Source organism: Nestor notabilis, unplaced genomic scaffold, assembly GCF_000696875.1.
Source record: "Nestor notabilis isolate BGI_N333 unplaced genomic scaffold, ASM69687v1 scaffold6277, whole genome shotgun sequence".
Lineage (NCBI taxonomy): Eukaryota > Metazoa > Chordata > Aves > Psittaciformes > Psittacidae > Nestor > Nestor notabilis.
The window spans coordinates 75,097-91,689 of NW_009937743.1; the positions used below are offsets into that span (position 1 = coordinate 75,097).

General features: G+C 39.5%; 1 protein-coding gene across 1 annotated transcript in view; it reads left to right on the forward strand.

Annotated features, from left to right (window-relative positions):
• Positions 1-16,593, forward strand: part of BANK1 (B-cell scaffold protein with ankyrin repeats 1) — a gene marked incomplete at its 5' end in the record, with an annotated part of 101,481 nt that overhangs the window by 74,325 nt on the left and 10,563 nt on the right. Inside the window, 3 exons of the mRNA XM_010018978.1 lie at positions 2,914-3,010; positions 4,646-4,942; positions 7,845-8,117. Of these exons, the coding sequence (XP_010017280.1) occupies positions 2,914-3,010; positions 4,646-4,942; positions 7,845-8,117 (667 nt within the window). The remainder of the gene's footprint in view (positions 1-2,913; positions 3,011-4,645; positions 4,943-7,844; positions 8,118-16,593) is intronic.

Here is a 16,593-nt window from a genome sequence, read left to right on the forward strand (position 1 = left end):
ATAACTGAGGTAAGTTGTTCAGGCTTTGTATAAAAGGGACAGCTTTGAAGCTATTAAAAACCTTGGCCTTTTTGAAAGACAGTTAAAATTTCTGAGAGAAAATTAAGTATCTACCTTTTGATGTTGAGAGATGGCATTTAATCTTAGGACTTGAAATATTGTCAGTCTCTCAGAGGACATTCAATTCATTACAATATTCCTGTTGCATTTTGAGGTAAGGAAATTTTATTGCTAACTCACAAACTAGATTTTCAAACCTTTGGAGCCCTTTTCAGTAGTCTGTTGTGAGCAGTTCAGTGCTGACAGCAGCAGCTTTTTATACCTTTATATGTAAGAGTGGTTTCTAATAAAGCTGGTTCTTCTTTTGGAAAGTGGCTTGACATCCATAAGAAATCTCCAAGTACATTGAAGAACCATATTCAGCCAAACAGACTCAAAAGACTTTAAAGTTCGGGTCTGCATGCATATTGTACACCATGTCCTAAATTCTGCTGCAGAAACATCATGCTACCTATGCTATTACATTAAAATTATGTGACCCAGCCCATATAAAAGTCACTCTAAAACTAAAAGTAGTGGGCTTTAATTCAGGGCATCATGGCAAGGTTTGCCATCTCAGCAACAGCATTATTCTGATTTAGCTACGTTGCTTTGCATTCTTAAATAAGGACATTTTCCACTGCCTTTGGAGACACTGCACATTTTCAGCTGCATGGTGTCACCATCCCCAGTGTCAGAAGAGGTTTTTATCAATAATATATGCATTATACAGAATCTTTTTCTAATCTAAACATATTTAGTTAAAGACTCTTTCCATCTATTCAGCTTTTTTGTGTCTCCAAGGTCTAGGAGACTTTCAGGAAGTGTAGTCAGTGCCTGAACTTCTGAATTGCATCCTGAATTCTAGGGAATCTTAGGAAGTTCAGCATTATCAGTGGAGCCACTATAAGCTAACATGGCAGGCTGATCTTCAATCTTCTGAAACACTGAAGCTTCAAAGATGCATATTAATCATATCTGTTCTGTTGTTTTCCTGTGACTTACCAGGTTTCCTTCAGTTGATAAACATCTTTGCCAAGGAAGAAAACCAGAAAGTGACGGTTGTTTCCTCCACTTACCCTTTTGACATCATTCTACCAACTGTCTATCCATACATACTTTGTGTTTGCAAAGATAAAAGTGAGCACTTTGAAAGAATTTCTCTGATGTGGTACTCCACCATAATAGGGGGACAGCTTAATACATCTAGATCTCTGCTTGCTTGATTTCTTCTGCACATATCTTCTGTTCAGAGGAGAAATACAGAACTTTTCATGAGACCCTTTTTTCTCCCCAACTGTGCAGTTACATTTAGCATGTGCAGGCCTAAATCTTTTGAAAATAAATATTCTGAAAAGCTCTAACTTCAAGGCTTTTAAGAGGTATCCTGTGTCTGTGTGGTACAGAGGAACTGGGTAAATGATGAGCAAGTACAAGCAAAACAGGATTCTCCAACTGATGTGCACATTACATGGGCACAGAAGACAGAGATTAATACTTTACTGTTGGAGGCAGGTATAGCTATGTAGACATCCAGGTGAATTCTTAAAGCAGCAAAGCAAAGCAGGCCAGGGAGGCATCTGATGCATGGTCTGATGGCTGCACTGTTGTGAAGACTACTATTCATGGGGTGGCTGTGTACAGGAGCAGCAGGGAAGAAGGCATTCTCAGTTCCCCAGAAACCCCCTCCATTTCTCCAAATGTTTTCCCCTTTCACACGCTGTGAACACTGTCCCTCAGACAGTGCTGGGTGCCAGGAGGCAGCAGGATACTAGGAACAGACGTCGAGTATGGCACGAGCTCATGGGAATTGGTTTCTGTGCCATGCAGAAGGGTCTCAGTTCTTCCTCTTGACTTCACTCTCCGCTAATCAGTTTGTAATTAATCTTGCAGACTGGATGATATACGGTGTTTCCCTGCCTGCCTTGGGGTTGGTATATTCAAACTCCCAGACCTGACATTTTTTGATTCAAAATTCCTGAACAATTCTTGAGGGCTCCATTGTGCCTATGCAGGAGTGTTTAATACTACACTTCCATGGGAATGAAGGGGCTACTGAGTTCCATGAAAAAAAGGTCACCTTTTGAAATGCCGATTCTTCCTGAAAATCAGCAGTTGACAAGTGTTTGATGTCTATTTCAAGACAACAGAACTGTCTGTAGCTATGTATGTTACAAGTTTGCTCTTAGCAGCTACAGGTGAGAAGTTTGTTCCTCTTCTGCTTGAAGAAATAACTTGGTAACATTGTAGAGAACCAAGTGTTCTGACCCTCACCAGGCTAATTTAGAATAGCACTGTGTGAATGTAACAGCTTTCTAGAGGAACAAAAACCAATGCTTTGCCACTTTGGGGCACTGAGGTAGAACCACTAACATGCTTTGCAGTCCCATTTCTGTTTTTTCAGTTCACACACAGCTTTTGGTACCAATCACAAGGGTACAGGAACTGTTTGCAATGAGTCCTGCAGAGATTTCGTGCACTTTGCACCCTTGAGCTATTCAGTAATGTCCTATGGACTTGCTGATTTTTTGTTACTGATCTTTCTCACCACAAAAGAGGTTCACAATTGGGAACAGAGTTGTGAGCTGTCTGGACAGTCCAGTGCAGTGCTAAAAGGAAAGATCAGTTAGCTTCAATCCTTGCTGTGCAAACTTAGATATTGCTTCATGGCAGAACCTTGTGTCCTTTCTATGTACCCAGGTATATGAAATTCCTTTTGCCTATAGGACATATCCCTCTACATAGCTGCAAATGCATGATATTTCTGTTGTCACTTTCCCCTTAGTAGAATGCTGAGTATTGTGTCAATAGCAGGGTGTAAAGATAGGAGATGGGGAGATCAAAACAAATGTTCTCCTTTGTTTTTCTTTCTAGATTAATACAGTGGACAATTTCACCAGTTGCAAGGTGGAAGCAGAAGATGATGACACCTACGTGGTTATGCTGGGCTCAGAAACTCAAGCAGCCATGAGTAAGTCATGTTGTTTTATCAGTAACAAAGCATGCACTGTATTAAGTGAGTGGGATTATGGACAAACAGAGGGGGCATGTTATTTTAGTACTTTCCATTTCCACATGTTGCTGCAGCTTCCAGGGAGGACAGATGTCCTAGGAGGAGGGACAAGACAGGTGAGGGGTTCAGTCATGATAACAAAAGTTATTGCTCGGTCAGACCTCAGTACAACCACCACCACCACCACCCCCCCCAGTGGATTCTGGAAATCTGTGATCTCTGCGTGTAGAAAAGAGCTGAATTCTCCAAGTTCTCAGAGAGGGGAGGCACTGCCCACAGGGACAGCCAGCGCCTGTGTGGAGGCACATTTTGCAACATGATGTTCATACATCTAAGCATAGATCGTTTAGATTAGATATAAGGAAGAAGTTCTTCACAGTGAGGGTGGTGAGGCACTGGAATAAGTTGCCCAAGGAAGTTGTGAATGCTCCAACCCTGGCGGTGTTCAAGGCCAGGTTGGACAGAGCCTTGGGCGACATAGTTTAGTGTGTGGTGTCCCTGCTCATGGCAGGGGGGTTGGAACTAGATGATCTTAAGGTCCTGTCCAACCCTAACTATTCTATGATTACAAGCTTCTTAATAATCTGTGTGGTCATACGAATTCCCCTTGAAGACTGCAAATGAAATTGCTGGTTTGCATTTACTGATGGCATATATTTTGCCTAAGTTTTACAGTATCATGGATTATAAACTTTATCCTGTTTCTATCTTATTGGCTTGTTAACAATGTCTCACATTCTATATAAAAAGGATATTTCTTATTTGCTAAGTTTAACTTGTTGCTTTAGATTGATACATTTTCACTGCCTCTGTCACACTTTGTATGGGAACACCTCAGGGTGGGCACAGGGAGGAACACCGCAGATTTTAACAGCTGACCATGTTAGCCAGCTAAATGCCCTAACCTCCCATTTGAATCGGTGGTGAAGGAAAGGCATCACCAAAAGACAACTCAGAATGGAAACCTATATCAAAGGTTTTGTATTACTTGCTTTGCACTGACTGTAAGTTTGCTGTTGGACTTCACTCTGTTACTGAGGTTGACTATCCAAATCTGGATGCTTTTGTATATAGTGATTAAAACGTATGTTTTCCCATTCTTACACTATATTCTTATTCTCTGGTCCATGGGCCACTAAAGAGCTCCATTTCCACAGGAGTACAGCCATGTCTCCCAGGGCAATGTTGATTTAATTTTAGAGAGATTTAAATAAGCACTTATATAAAAACAAGTTACACAGCTGTGTGAGCTACAGCTTTGTTTTATTAAGTGTGGCACTGTGCTGCTTTGAAAATCAAGCATATTATGGAAGCAAGTTAAGTGTGTGTGATTTCAGGCTGACAGCAGCTCTAGCGAAGTTTAACACTGTGTGCATGAAGATGGTGTGTATCAGAATAGCAAGATACAATAAAAACTTCCACTGTTAATTTGGTAAATATTTAAAAAGCTGTTCATTGACAGTATATATTTGACAGCTTTCTACTGTATCAGTTCATAAAAGTTTTATTAGCAATTGTGTTGCTTCTGTGGAATCCTTGAAACAGGAAATGTTTCCAGATGGCAAATTTTAAATGAAATAATGCATTTTTTAGCATTAAAAGCCACACAGAACCCAGGAATCCAATATGGAATTGGATCAAGATGCCAACAAGAAGTTGAGGTGGCTGAGGAAGAGAAAGATGATGTAGAAGACAGCAGAGAGGAGACAGAACATGAAGATCAAGAAGAGGAAGATTCATACAGCTTTCACAACAGTCCTGACAATTTGTATGCCAGCATACCTGATGATCTTGAAGAGAACAGAAGAGACTGCTTTTTACAGAAGAGGCCACCCCCTCCTCCCCCTCGAAACCTGCCTGGCATCCTAAGACAGCGTGATGTATCACAAGGTATGACCTTGGGAAGAAAATAACCGAGGCACAAACATGTGCAAATGCAGACTAGGTGCTGCTGTAGAGAGTAAGTATGGTCACTTCCAATAGCAGTGGCTAGGCTGTATGGCCCTAGTTCTGCTAAGCAAGTGTGTGCACATGAACTTTGCTGCACCAAGATATTCATGACCATGTATGTCAGCTGATACTGTGGTATGGGCCGCTTGGTTCAGGTTTTAGGTTTTCCTCACTCTGCCCATCTTAGAGGGCTGCCAAAGAATACATGATGCACTGGATTTACAAGAGCTTGTATTTTTGTCAAGTTAAGTATTTACCATTTTAAAATATTAAATACTGCCTTCATTTAATACAGCTTGGAAATTCACAGGTAGATTTAATAGAAAGTGACTGTGCAGAGAGAAGTAACAGTACTTTATTACATTTTAGCCAATGTTGTGGTTATAAATAAAAAGCTGTATATTGAAAAGAGAGGGAGAAATTGTGACCTTTAATGAAATGCTTTGCCTTTTTTTTTCCCCATTTTTTTCTTTTTGTACTTCTGCCCCAGAGTAAAAGCCTAAAATTGTGTTGTAGTTTGATTCAAGTGATGAGAAGCCCAAAATACTATTTGCCTCTCTTTCAGAAGGGATGATTATAATTTTTTCTCATTGGGAAAAATAAGTATGCAAAAGAATTCAAGCTTAAATACCAGTCTTAAACAGTCACATAGGGGAAAATAAACCTTTCTTATTTGTCCTGGATACTACTGGTAAGCGTGCACACAAGTTGCTTCTCAGTTTCTCCACTGCTTATTACTCTTAACTCTGGTTTTAAATGTGGCACAGCCTAAGAGAGTCTTAAATTACCATCACCAAGCACACTGAAGTCATTCAAGTTCACATAAGTAGATAGAAATAGCTTTCTAGCTTTACAGCCTGTTATAGGTAGGGTTTTGTCCTGTTTTTTCTGTGAAAGAAAAAGCTGGATGTCATAGGTGGATTTTAAGAGAAAGAATAAAATTAATGTTAAAGACGTGTTTTGCTTCCCATGAAACTGCAGCTATGTGTGCGCATAAATGAGGGTCAGGTTTGGCATACAGGATTTGGTAGTGTAGGTCTGATATAAAATTGCCTGTCTTGGAATAGTTCTTGTAGCTCTACCATCAAGTAGTAATGTGACCCTTTCTGCCAAATGCTGGCTGTCTGTATGTGGGTACCAGCTTAGAAAGTTTCTCAGCTGCATAGTGTCCTGTGCTGTGTGCTGTGCTGGTAAGGCAGAGTTTGTCTAAAAACACTGCTGCATGAATAGTTTGTTTAAAACATGCTGTGGAGTTCTCTGAAGCATTAGCCTTGCTTTCATCATTGGGGAGTGAGGTAGGGGGTATCAGAGTTCCTCTAAATAAGGATGAGGCTGCTTTCAAAGTGGAGCTCTAATGTGTCATTGCTACGTAGTCTTATCAGCCACTTGCTTTAGGTGTTGCTGTGGAATACCTAAAAGGCAAGTTCCCTCTTCCTGAAGCCTCTGTTTTGGCAGGGGCATGACAGTGCCCATGTGAGAGTTAAGAGAAGGAGTATCCTGCAGAGAAAGGAACAGGACTTCCATAATGACATGGAAACAAAACATTTTTAATATGGCAGGTGTATTAATCCAACTTGCTGCTTTAAAACACTTTTATGACTTAGCCATAATGCATGCTGATTGTTCGTATTAATAACACATCCCATTTATAAATATATCCCACTTACAAAGATCATCTGGTTCCTCTGAAACTGTAATAATCTCCCCAGGAAAGTAAGTAATTGGTGGACTCCTCAACATTGGGCACATTTAAGATTGGGAAGGACAGGGTGCTGGGACATCTAGTCAAGGGCATACTTTGTCAAGAAAGATTGATCCTTGAGGTTCCTTCCAACCTGGGATTCTATGATTCATAAATAGATAATGCAATTCTTTAAATAGCAGCCAAAGGATTGAAAACCCCAGTAGTGACCACTGCCTAGTTTAGCAGATATGCATGCATGGGCAGTAGATTACAACATGAGGAAAAGGATTCAGCACAAGAATTCCAGGCTCCTGTTTTTGCAGGAGAGATGGGTAATCAGCACAAGAAAGTTATAAACATTTATGGGAACACCAGCCTCAGTTATAGTTTCTAACTCCACAGTTTGTGGGGTTTGAAAGACAAATCAAAACAAACTCAAGTACTGGGAAACTCATTGATTCCTTTTAATGCAGTAAAATGTAAAAGCTAAAGGAATGCAAGTACTGAGTAGTTATATTATGAAATACATGAAACGTAGGAAGTACAGAGAGACAGAGAAATTACTGATGGGGGATAATCTTAGTATAGATTATAAGAGGTCATAAATTTCACCTGTGCTGTATGGGGCTCTTTAATATTCTTTTTTTTCACCTTGTCCTACACTACATCTTTGTAAAACCCTCAAAACCAAGTGAGACACTAAAGATGTAGGAAAGACAAACCCCAGCATTTTCTAGAATAACTTCCAATTCTTAAGTCATTGTTGCAACAACTAACAAATAGCCTGACTTTCCAAAATTCCGAGGGCCACAGGTACCACTTACTTGGCTTCACCATTAAAGCACGTTTGTGTGATTCTGGTGGAAGCAGCTGGGGCACTCAGTATTTCTTTTAAATAAACCCATTTATTTTGGCCTAATAGCTAAGCATCTGGTTTTGATAATCTGATGTGAAATCATGAGGAGGCTCTGAAGTTGGAACTATTCCTCTGGGACATCCTTTTTACTGACTTAGATGATCAGAAGCCTCTGAAAATCAGATAACTTTAGAGGTGAAATTAGCTCTCTGAGTTACTTTAGGAAACTCTAAAGCTATAAGTTAAGTCCTGATCTCCTTTCTGTACTGTATGTATGGAACACAAGTCCTCTCTTTTTTCAGAGAGGAATTTTGTGGAGGGCAGAAGTGAAAGAGGACATGGTGATGGACTTATAACAGCATGTTACAGAGAAGATACATGCAAGGAAGACAGCAGGGGGGAAGACCCGTACACTTTTGTGACACTGGATGAATCTGTGTATGATTTCGTACTGGCTGAGGAGGAGGAGAAAAGGAAGGAACATAAGTCTTTTACCATGAACAGGCCACCAGCCCCTACCCCTCGTCCAGTATATTCACCAGTCAGAGAGGAGGATACTCCCTATATAATGCAAGGTTAGTGCTGCTGCTTTGTAAATATTTGCTGATAGAATATAGACTCGTCTCTTCTATTTGATGAATATTTAAAAGACTTGTTCAGTTATTTCAAACCAACAAATAAGTTGATTCAGTCAACCTTTTCTCTCCTTCCAAATGAGCTGATAACCTCTCAGACTAATGTTAATTTTCAATTTGCATCTCAGCATAACTTTTTTTTGTTTAAATTTTAAAAAATCGTGACAATATGATGAAAAAAGAATCACTGGGCTAGCTGAGAGCGTGTCTGTTTTAATAGTGCGATACAAAATGTGCTATTTGAATTGCCTTTGCTTTTAGTTTCTTTATCAAAATGTTCTTAATTCTAAGAGAGAAATTTTAGCTATATATATATATTTTTTTTTTTCCTGATGAGAACAGTAGGGAGAAATGCCTATGTGAGAACTTCTCTTTCAAATACCCTTTCTCTAATGCAAGGTGCTAGAAATGGCCCCTGAGGAAGGGTTATGTCCTCTTACCATTTCTGTGAAAAATGGGACCTTTTGGAGCTTACACATGGAAATCTAAAGCTGGAAGAGATCTCGGGTATCTTGTAGTGCAGTTCAGACTGAAGCCAAATTTCAAAATAACAAAAGGAATTTCTGTGAACCTGCTGCAGAGATAGATCTCCGAGTCCCACAATCCATATTGCCTGCATTGCCAGCCTCCTTTACAAAAACCTGCCGATGTATAAGAATATGCGTAAGAATACATGGTAGAAAACCAGGCTGAGAAAGGGTAACAGTAGGTTGCCTACTCCATCCAGTGAGTGTTCTGCACTAAAACAGGATTAATATTACCCAGATCATCCTACCAAATACAAAAGAGCACCTCCTTTTTCATGCCTATTTCAGTCAGTGATTTATTTTATTCTTCTTAGCTAGCTTTCCTCCTCCAGGCTGTGTAACTGCAGGTGAGGGCCAGAATGTGTGGGCTAACAGGTTCATCATTTAGTTGCTCTTTCTTCAGCATGTTCGGGAGGTACAAGGATGAATCATTACAGTAGTTAAAGTGTAATTCAAGAACAAATGTGTAGGGGGCCTGTTACACCTGCAGAAATCCTGAAATGGCTGCTTTTACTGAGATTGCTAGTACCGTGTCTCAAATCTTCATCCTCTATCATCATAGGCAAAGCTTGAAAACCCTTACTGTGAAGATGCTTTATTTGGGAGATTACTTTTACTGTCTTTTATTGCACTAGAGTTTTTCTGCTTTGTCTACCCTAACTGTTCACTAAGGAAGAGACTGAGGAACTGCTTTGGCGGGTCTGTGGTTCTTTTATACCATATATATATGCACACACCCCTCCACGGTTTTTAGCTTTGCTTTTATAAGCAGGTAGTGGTAGAAAACCAGACAAATCAGTTTCCTGTTGTTCTGTGGAATCAGCCTCTGGCCCAAGTTCATTTACTTATACAACAAGTATGGTGGAAGCACTTCAAGAAATCTTCAGCCTGGCCATCCTGCTAGATCCAGGTCTGGAGTTTCTCACTCCCGTGTTTTGTGCAGGGATTCCTGAGATAGTGAAATTTTAGACAGAAGTGATACGCCTTCAGCTATTTTTTCTTGCAGCTTGGTTTGGCAGGTTTTGTCCTTCTCCACGCTGGTTAAAAAATTCTTTATCCAGTCCAGCAATATCCCAGTTACCTGTTTATTATATGAAAATTGCTTATAATCATAAAAAAATGATTGTTTCATCATTGCAGTCCATCATTAAAATCTCTGTATGTTTGTAGCCATCGCTTTATAATTTAGTCTAATCAGCATAAAATAAAATTCCTCTGGCTAGTGTATACACACTTTTCATCCCTTAAATAAATTGATAGTTTCAGGTTTTGTTTTCATATATTATAAAGAGCATTGCAAAAGTTGCCAAGTGAAATAATAGAGACGTTAGAATTGAGGAAATTTTGCTGCTTACTTCTTTCTCCCTGCCACAAACATTACAATACAGTCCTTAAATATACCGCCGTGTGCTGCTATGTATCACAGCTATTTTGTTTCATCTAGTTGTTAAAGTGGGTGAGCATAAGATGCAAAACTCTTCAGTGTTTTTCATTCCCATTTTTGTTTAAAATATAATCTGTGCCTGCCTGAAAGACTGTGTTCTTTCAGACCCTCCTGCAATAAACCCTTTGATTTGTCATGGATCCGCTGAGGTTTTGGATGCCCAGTATGAAAAAACTGAGATGCCATTTTTGAGATTAACAGCCTTATAGAATATTCAAAGCAGAGATCCCAGTGATTATAGAATATTCAAAGCAGATATCCCAGTGATTGCAGTGGTCACTATGAGTGTTCAGAAGTTCATATTAAATCACTAGTGTGCCTAGCAAACACTCTTAGCATCAGGGATTCACGAGCCTGATTGCTGGCTGAAATGACTTGTCTGGGGTTACACTGGGGCTTGGTTGGAGAGGGGAGTCCTGTCCTGCAGAGCAGATTTAGTTACTTAACGGAGGCACCCTTCCCTCCTCTGTATTCTCTCTCCTGAATACCTTTTAACTTCTAAAACATACTAAACGATATTTCTGTAAGAAACAGGTTGTTTTCACTGCACAGTTCTGGTTATCTTCAGAACCATTCCCTTCTGGTGTTCAGTAAAACACAAGTTCTGTGGGGAAAATGGGATTAGAGAACAAAGTGTGATGCACATCAGAGGGCTGCATTAAGGCACAGCCACCCACAGATGGATGGATCCCTGTGTACTCTGGGAGTTCACAGAACAAAAGGAGTGCAGGGCCTCTTGTGACAATGCAGGCAGAGGTGCAAGAGGAGAATTTCTTTTTAACCCTTCTGTACCCACAGAGGTGATAGAAAATTTTGGGCTCATTTATTGGCAAAACAGAAGTGTAAGCTATGCAATGCTTTTTGCCTCTTGGATTGCATGCTGATGTCTCCTTTTTAATTTATACTTTGTATTCATCAGGACAAACCAAGTGACTGAGTCCTCATGAGGGCTTTCACCACACATTGAAGTTCATGAAGTTACAAAAGAGTATCTTCTCCTTTAGGCAAAAGTGGTGGTGGTTCCATGAGAATAGCAACAAGGTGAGCAAATAGCCCTCTGTGATAAGTAGCCTTCAAATACAGGCTTAAGGTTACACTAGGCAGAAAGCCTGGTCCTTGTAGATTACCCCTTGGTGCTTTGAAGAATAGGTTGGTGGAACTGTCGATCCAGAGAAAAGAGAGATGGAATATCACAAGCCCATTTTTAGAGTCTCTTTCAGAGCAAGATCTGTACTTCAAAACCTAGGCAGCAGATCCTCAATGAAACAAGGTGTCGTAACTAAACTACCGGAATTTGCAGTTTGAGCATCTGAGCTGAATTGGCTGACAAATTCTGGGAAACATGAGTGAGTTGAAAAAATTAAAACGTAAGTGTTCAGATTGCTTTTACTTAGTTTCATTTATTCTATTTTCAATTTTAATGAACGTCCTAACTACTGTATTGAACACTGCTAACCGTACTGCAGCGTTAACAAACAGGGAGTACATTTGTTCTTTAATTTAGACCACTGCAAGAATTCTGCCTTCGGTGTGAAAGGTTCATCAACCAATGGAGCTGCAAATTGGTGCCAAATAGCTTTGTTGTCCAGATGGTGTGCACTCTTAGTGTGCTTCCTTTCCATTCCTCAAGTGCTTAGTATTCCTTTGTAGGTTATTTTGGTGTGTTTTTCAGTAGCATGCTGCCAAAACAACTGTTAAATAAATGTATGAAGGTGTTGTGTTTTCAGTTTACAGTGTGATTTTAATGTTCCCTATTGATACCAGAGCTGATTGAGCTGGAAAACAAAGTCCTCTGTGTATTATTAGGGCAGGTGCGTGAGTGTCTGTAATGCTTCCCTACCGTTTTTGAAGTCTGACCTACCAGGACTGCCTCAGGGCTTGAAGATTACATTACTGTCCTAGTTCAATCATTTACCTCTTATCAGAGACCACCAGTAGGAGAAGGAGGGGTTCTCTGCAGCAAGGACACCTGTCCTACAACAGCATAAATAAAACTTTATATGCTTACAGTCTTTGTTCCTTTGCATGACAGAATGTATTTCCCCTCTGTGCACTGGAAACATTTTACTATTTAAAGATAGCTGTCTGTGGGACTTCACGCCAGGGTTAAAAGTTAGAAGTGGAAAAACACATTTCCCAGTTGCTATCCCAGAAGAGAATAGCATTCTCACTGCTCATCAAAATCACAGGTTATGCAGGAAAAGCAGCAGCCAGTGGATATTTTTAGGGAGACACAATATCTCCTGTACAGAATAGACAATGTAAATCCAAATGAAATGAAAAAACATCCTGACCAGAACTGTTGGTGTCTTGGAAACTTACAGGTTCATTACTGGGAAATACAGTGCTCACATCCTGAGTTAGTAATTCTTAATAGGTAGATTGTTTAAATGCTGTAAAGCAGGGGTTCCAAAGTGAAGCCTCAGAGCCCATGCTGACTGCAAAACATTTATGTCCCACAGAGGGATGTTTTAGTCCTTTCCTACAGTGAGTATAAAGTACTGCACTGCAGATGAGTTTCATTACGTATCCCCAACACAGGGGCATTTTTCCATGAATAAAATACTAGGCACCACTGTTCAGCTGTCTCAGAGCACTTAGACTGTTTTTACAGACCTGTCTGGGAAGTGATTTACTGGCTTCATCTGCTATGTTCGTTCAAGCGTATTTTTTGCTATCTTAACTTCGGTGGATTGAAACATGTACTGAATAAGGTGCATGGAGAGGAAATATTTATAGGTTGCTGCCTTGTCGAAAGGCTGTTCTAAATAGTGTATTTCTGTTAAAACCAGACATAGTCTTGCCCTTTTTTTTTCCTTTACTGAAGAAAAATAGGACTGCAGAAGTATTCAGTTTTTACAAGCTGGAGCAAATAGTCTTGAATATATCACTAGAGTCCTTCCAGCTTCCATGATCCCCTACATTAAATCTCTGTCAAGAGCCACAGTGGGAAAGTTCTCTCCATTGTGTACAGTACAGCAAGTACCTCGACACTGCCTTCTGAATGGCATCTTACACCTGCACCTGTTCTTCTTACTCATTTACCCCTTCTCTCAGAAGAGGGTCTGGTATTTTATTATCTTGTCTCAGTGAAGTGGAATTGTGTCCTGTGATCCCTTCCCAACTGGGATTCTAACAGATTTGAGCTCATATTTGACAGACTCAGAATCATGCTGCAAATTGGGAAGAGAATTGCTCATTTATTTTTGGATTAATGTTTTCACATTGTCATTACATTGTGATTCTTTTTAAAGACATTTTACTTTTGGTCTGAGAAAATGAGGTTTTTCAATCTCAACTAATTATGTGGCTGTGGAAGGTAGAGGCTGACAACAGCCCATATAAGTTGTGATAGGTGGATAGGATGCTGCAGCTGAAAAACTCAGGCAGCATGCTTTGAACTACTGCAAATAACAGCAGCATCACAGGTTGGTGTTACTGCAAGTGCATTCTTGACATCACCTGGTCTTCATTCTGATGAAAATCCTGTTGTGTGTTCTCATCTATGTCTTGGGTGTTAGGCAGCATGTTTAGAACAGATGAGTACTTCTGTACCAGTTTAGAAGTGGTCACTGGTTTTCTCACACTAGTACAGTTAAAGCTGGCTGTTCTTTTTCCTCTTGCCTTGTGACAGTGTAAGTGCATTCAGACACCTCTGCTGCCATGACAGGACAGCTTCTGGGGCTTAAATCTTCAAAGTGTGAAATACTCTGTATAGATTTTAGGAGTGGTCCTTAATCATCTTGCACAAAACTTACTGGTTAGCATTGCATTGATGACCTCTGTTTAGTCTTCATGCTGAGTGATACTCAGTGTGTTAGCAAACAAAACGGACAAAAAGAAAATAAGATCTAAAAAGATGTGAATAAACATCTGCAGAGTTCTCATCTCCTGAATAATAAGCATCATTCTACTATATTCCTTCCTTAGTATTCTCTGTGTATTTGTCATCCCTTGCTGTGCTACGTCTAATTTACAGTCTAATCCCTGCCAAAAAAAGAACTTGCAAGTTTTATTTGCCTAGGTACTATGCACACACAGTTGAAATATTAAAAATGTTTAAATAATGGGGAAAAAAATGGAGCTGGCAAAGACAGGAGTCTCTCCCTGCAACTTATCCCAACTAGCAGTTCCCCCCTCCTCCTCCATTTTTCCATTAATCATGAGTTAATTGTGTGACAATTCTAAAGTGAATGAAGCAGAAACCTGCTAAGAACAAGGAGGAAGCTTACAAACTCACTTTAATTTGCAATTGAGTTGAGATGTGTTAATAAGTGCAACCCCAGTGTATTAATTAATTTGCATTATCACTTAGCCTTGTGTTCCTGTAAAGACTTTGTTCCCCTGGATTTTAATTTTGACTGTTTCCTAAATAAAACAGTCATGGTGATAGATAATTTTGTTTGGAGTATCAGCTCAATGAAGCTGATGAATAAATACATAGTGAATTTCCCAACACAAATGGAGTTCAAATTAGTGATATTTACTGATTTGGGGTGTTTGGGGGTGTTTTGCTGTGTCTTTTCTCCTTTGTGTTTGTTCTGCTGGAAGTGTTGAGTAAACAAGGAAGTATTAGGTATGATCAGCTCACGTATTCTTCCAGAGGGTAAGTCCGTCGGTCTGGCTTTATTTGAATCACTAGTGTGTAGTGGCAAATTATGGTTTGATTTTTAGTGGTAATGTTGCTAATACAGCAAATTAGGCAACATCCCTCATAGTTTAGATGGGTAAAGTAAAATGTAAATTAGAAATCATATCGTGGTTGATCGTTGCCTCCTGATATGAGTTGTCCTCTCCCATAATGTAAATCTTTCAGTGTTTTCATTGCCTTTGTTTCTAATTATATCTCTTCTTACTGGCCTACCACTAAGAAATTTTTGACATATCATAGTGCATCTAAGGTTCCTTACCATTAAGGTTTTGTGTTAGAACCTCAATTCATTAGGAAAGTCAAATTCCTGTTCTTTTTGTCAACCTGCAGCTATTGTAAAAAATGTCTTTCTTTCTAGACCTTTTATACCCATCACAGTTTCTTGCAGTGGGTGACTATAGAATGCTCTTCTTGGTAGAGAATTATCCACAAGAGACTTTCAGATGTTTCTAGCCCTTCTATTTGTGGACATAACCATGAACATATTAACCACATTTCTACGCTCATAACCTTATTTACCTGCATGTGCAGACAGCCTCAAACAACATCTGTAGCTAGTCTGATTGAAATAAAGAAGGCAATTCAGAGTTCCTTGGATCTCATTTGCTTTCCAAGCCTGCTGTTAGAGATTTTCCCAGAGTTCTGCATATTTGCCACAAAAATTGTGTTTTGTCATGCATTTTAGATGTTGTTTTCTGTTTTCATGTCCTACTAGAAAATACTACAGTAATTCTTACTCTCAGAGTTTGCTTTCCTGGAGAAATCTTGAGGTTGCATTTTATTCCTAAAAAGCAATCTTACTACCTAATACATAAAAATGTATTTAGGGCATGCAGTGAACTTCATCTGTGTCTGTAGCAACTGAAGAAAGGAGAGGGAATGAAGTGGAATTACATGTTAGTTTTCTCAGCCTCCTTTAATTCTGAGAAACTGAGGAGATATGTCGTAGACAAAAATTATACCACATATGGTCGGGTTGGGACATTTAATTTGTGGATTTTGAATTACAGGCATCTGTGGTACTTTAGCCAGTCACAATGGGATTAGAAATTCAGAAGGACTCTTTCTGATCAGACAGATATTGTTGAAGGGCACACATTAACTAAAAAAGCAGAACAGAAGTACTGCAACAATTTAATCAGATTATCTATGGCAGAAAGGCTCTGAAAATATACAAATATTTTGCTTATCAGTTGAAGGACTGTGGCGTTCTGACACTTGAAAAAATTGCTATCTTAATATTGCTTTACTAAAGGAACATTCACTTTATCTTCCATAAGAAATAATGGAATATATCCCTGTGCAAGTTTACCTGTTTCTTTCATTTGACTACTGTATTCAAGTAGCTCATAAGTAATTAGGATGTGGGAATGAAAGAGTAAATTGCTGGAGTTTTCCCTAAACCTGCAGCAGTCATGCAGTGCTTTCTGCAGATGTCTTTCCAGGCATTCCGAAAACAGGAATTTGTTTTCACTGACCTCACCCACACTGAATACTTGCTGCCAGCTAAAATCATTTCAGCAAGATGTGGCATGTAAAGTGGTTTTAACAATTTTACTTTGAACCGGGAGAGTAATTCCATTTCTGATTACTCCAGCACTGCAAAACTCAGCAGAAATTTCAAAGCCTATCAATTAAAGTGCTTTCCAATCACAGGGACATTGTTGAGTATATCCCTTCTCCTCCTTCTGCAGTAAAATTCAGGCCACCTGCATTACCTCTGTGTTCTGGTTACTTGATCTTCTTCTTCATAAAGAGGATACTATTTTGAGTATAGAAGAAAATACTGCAACC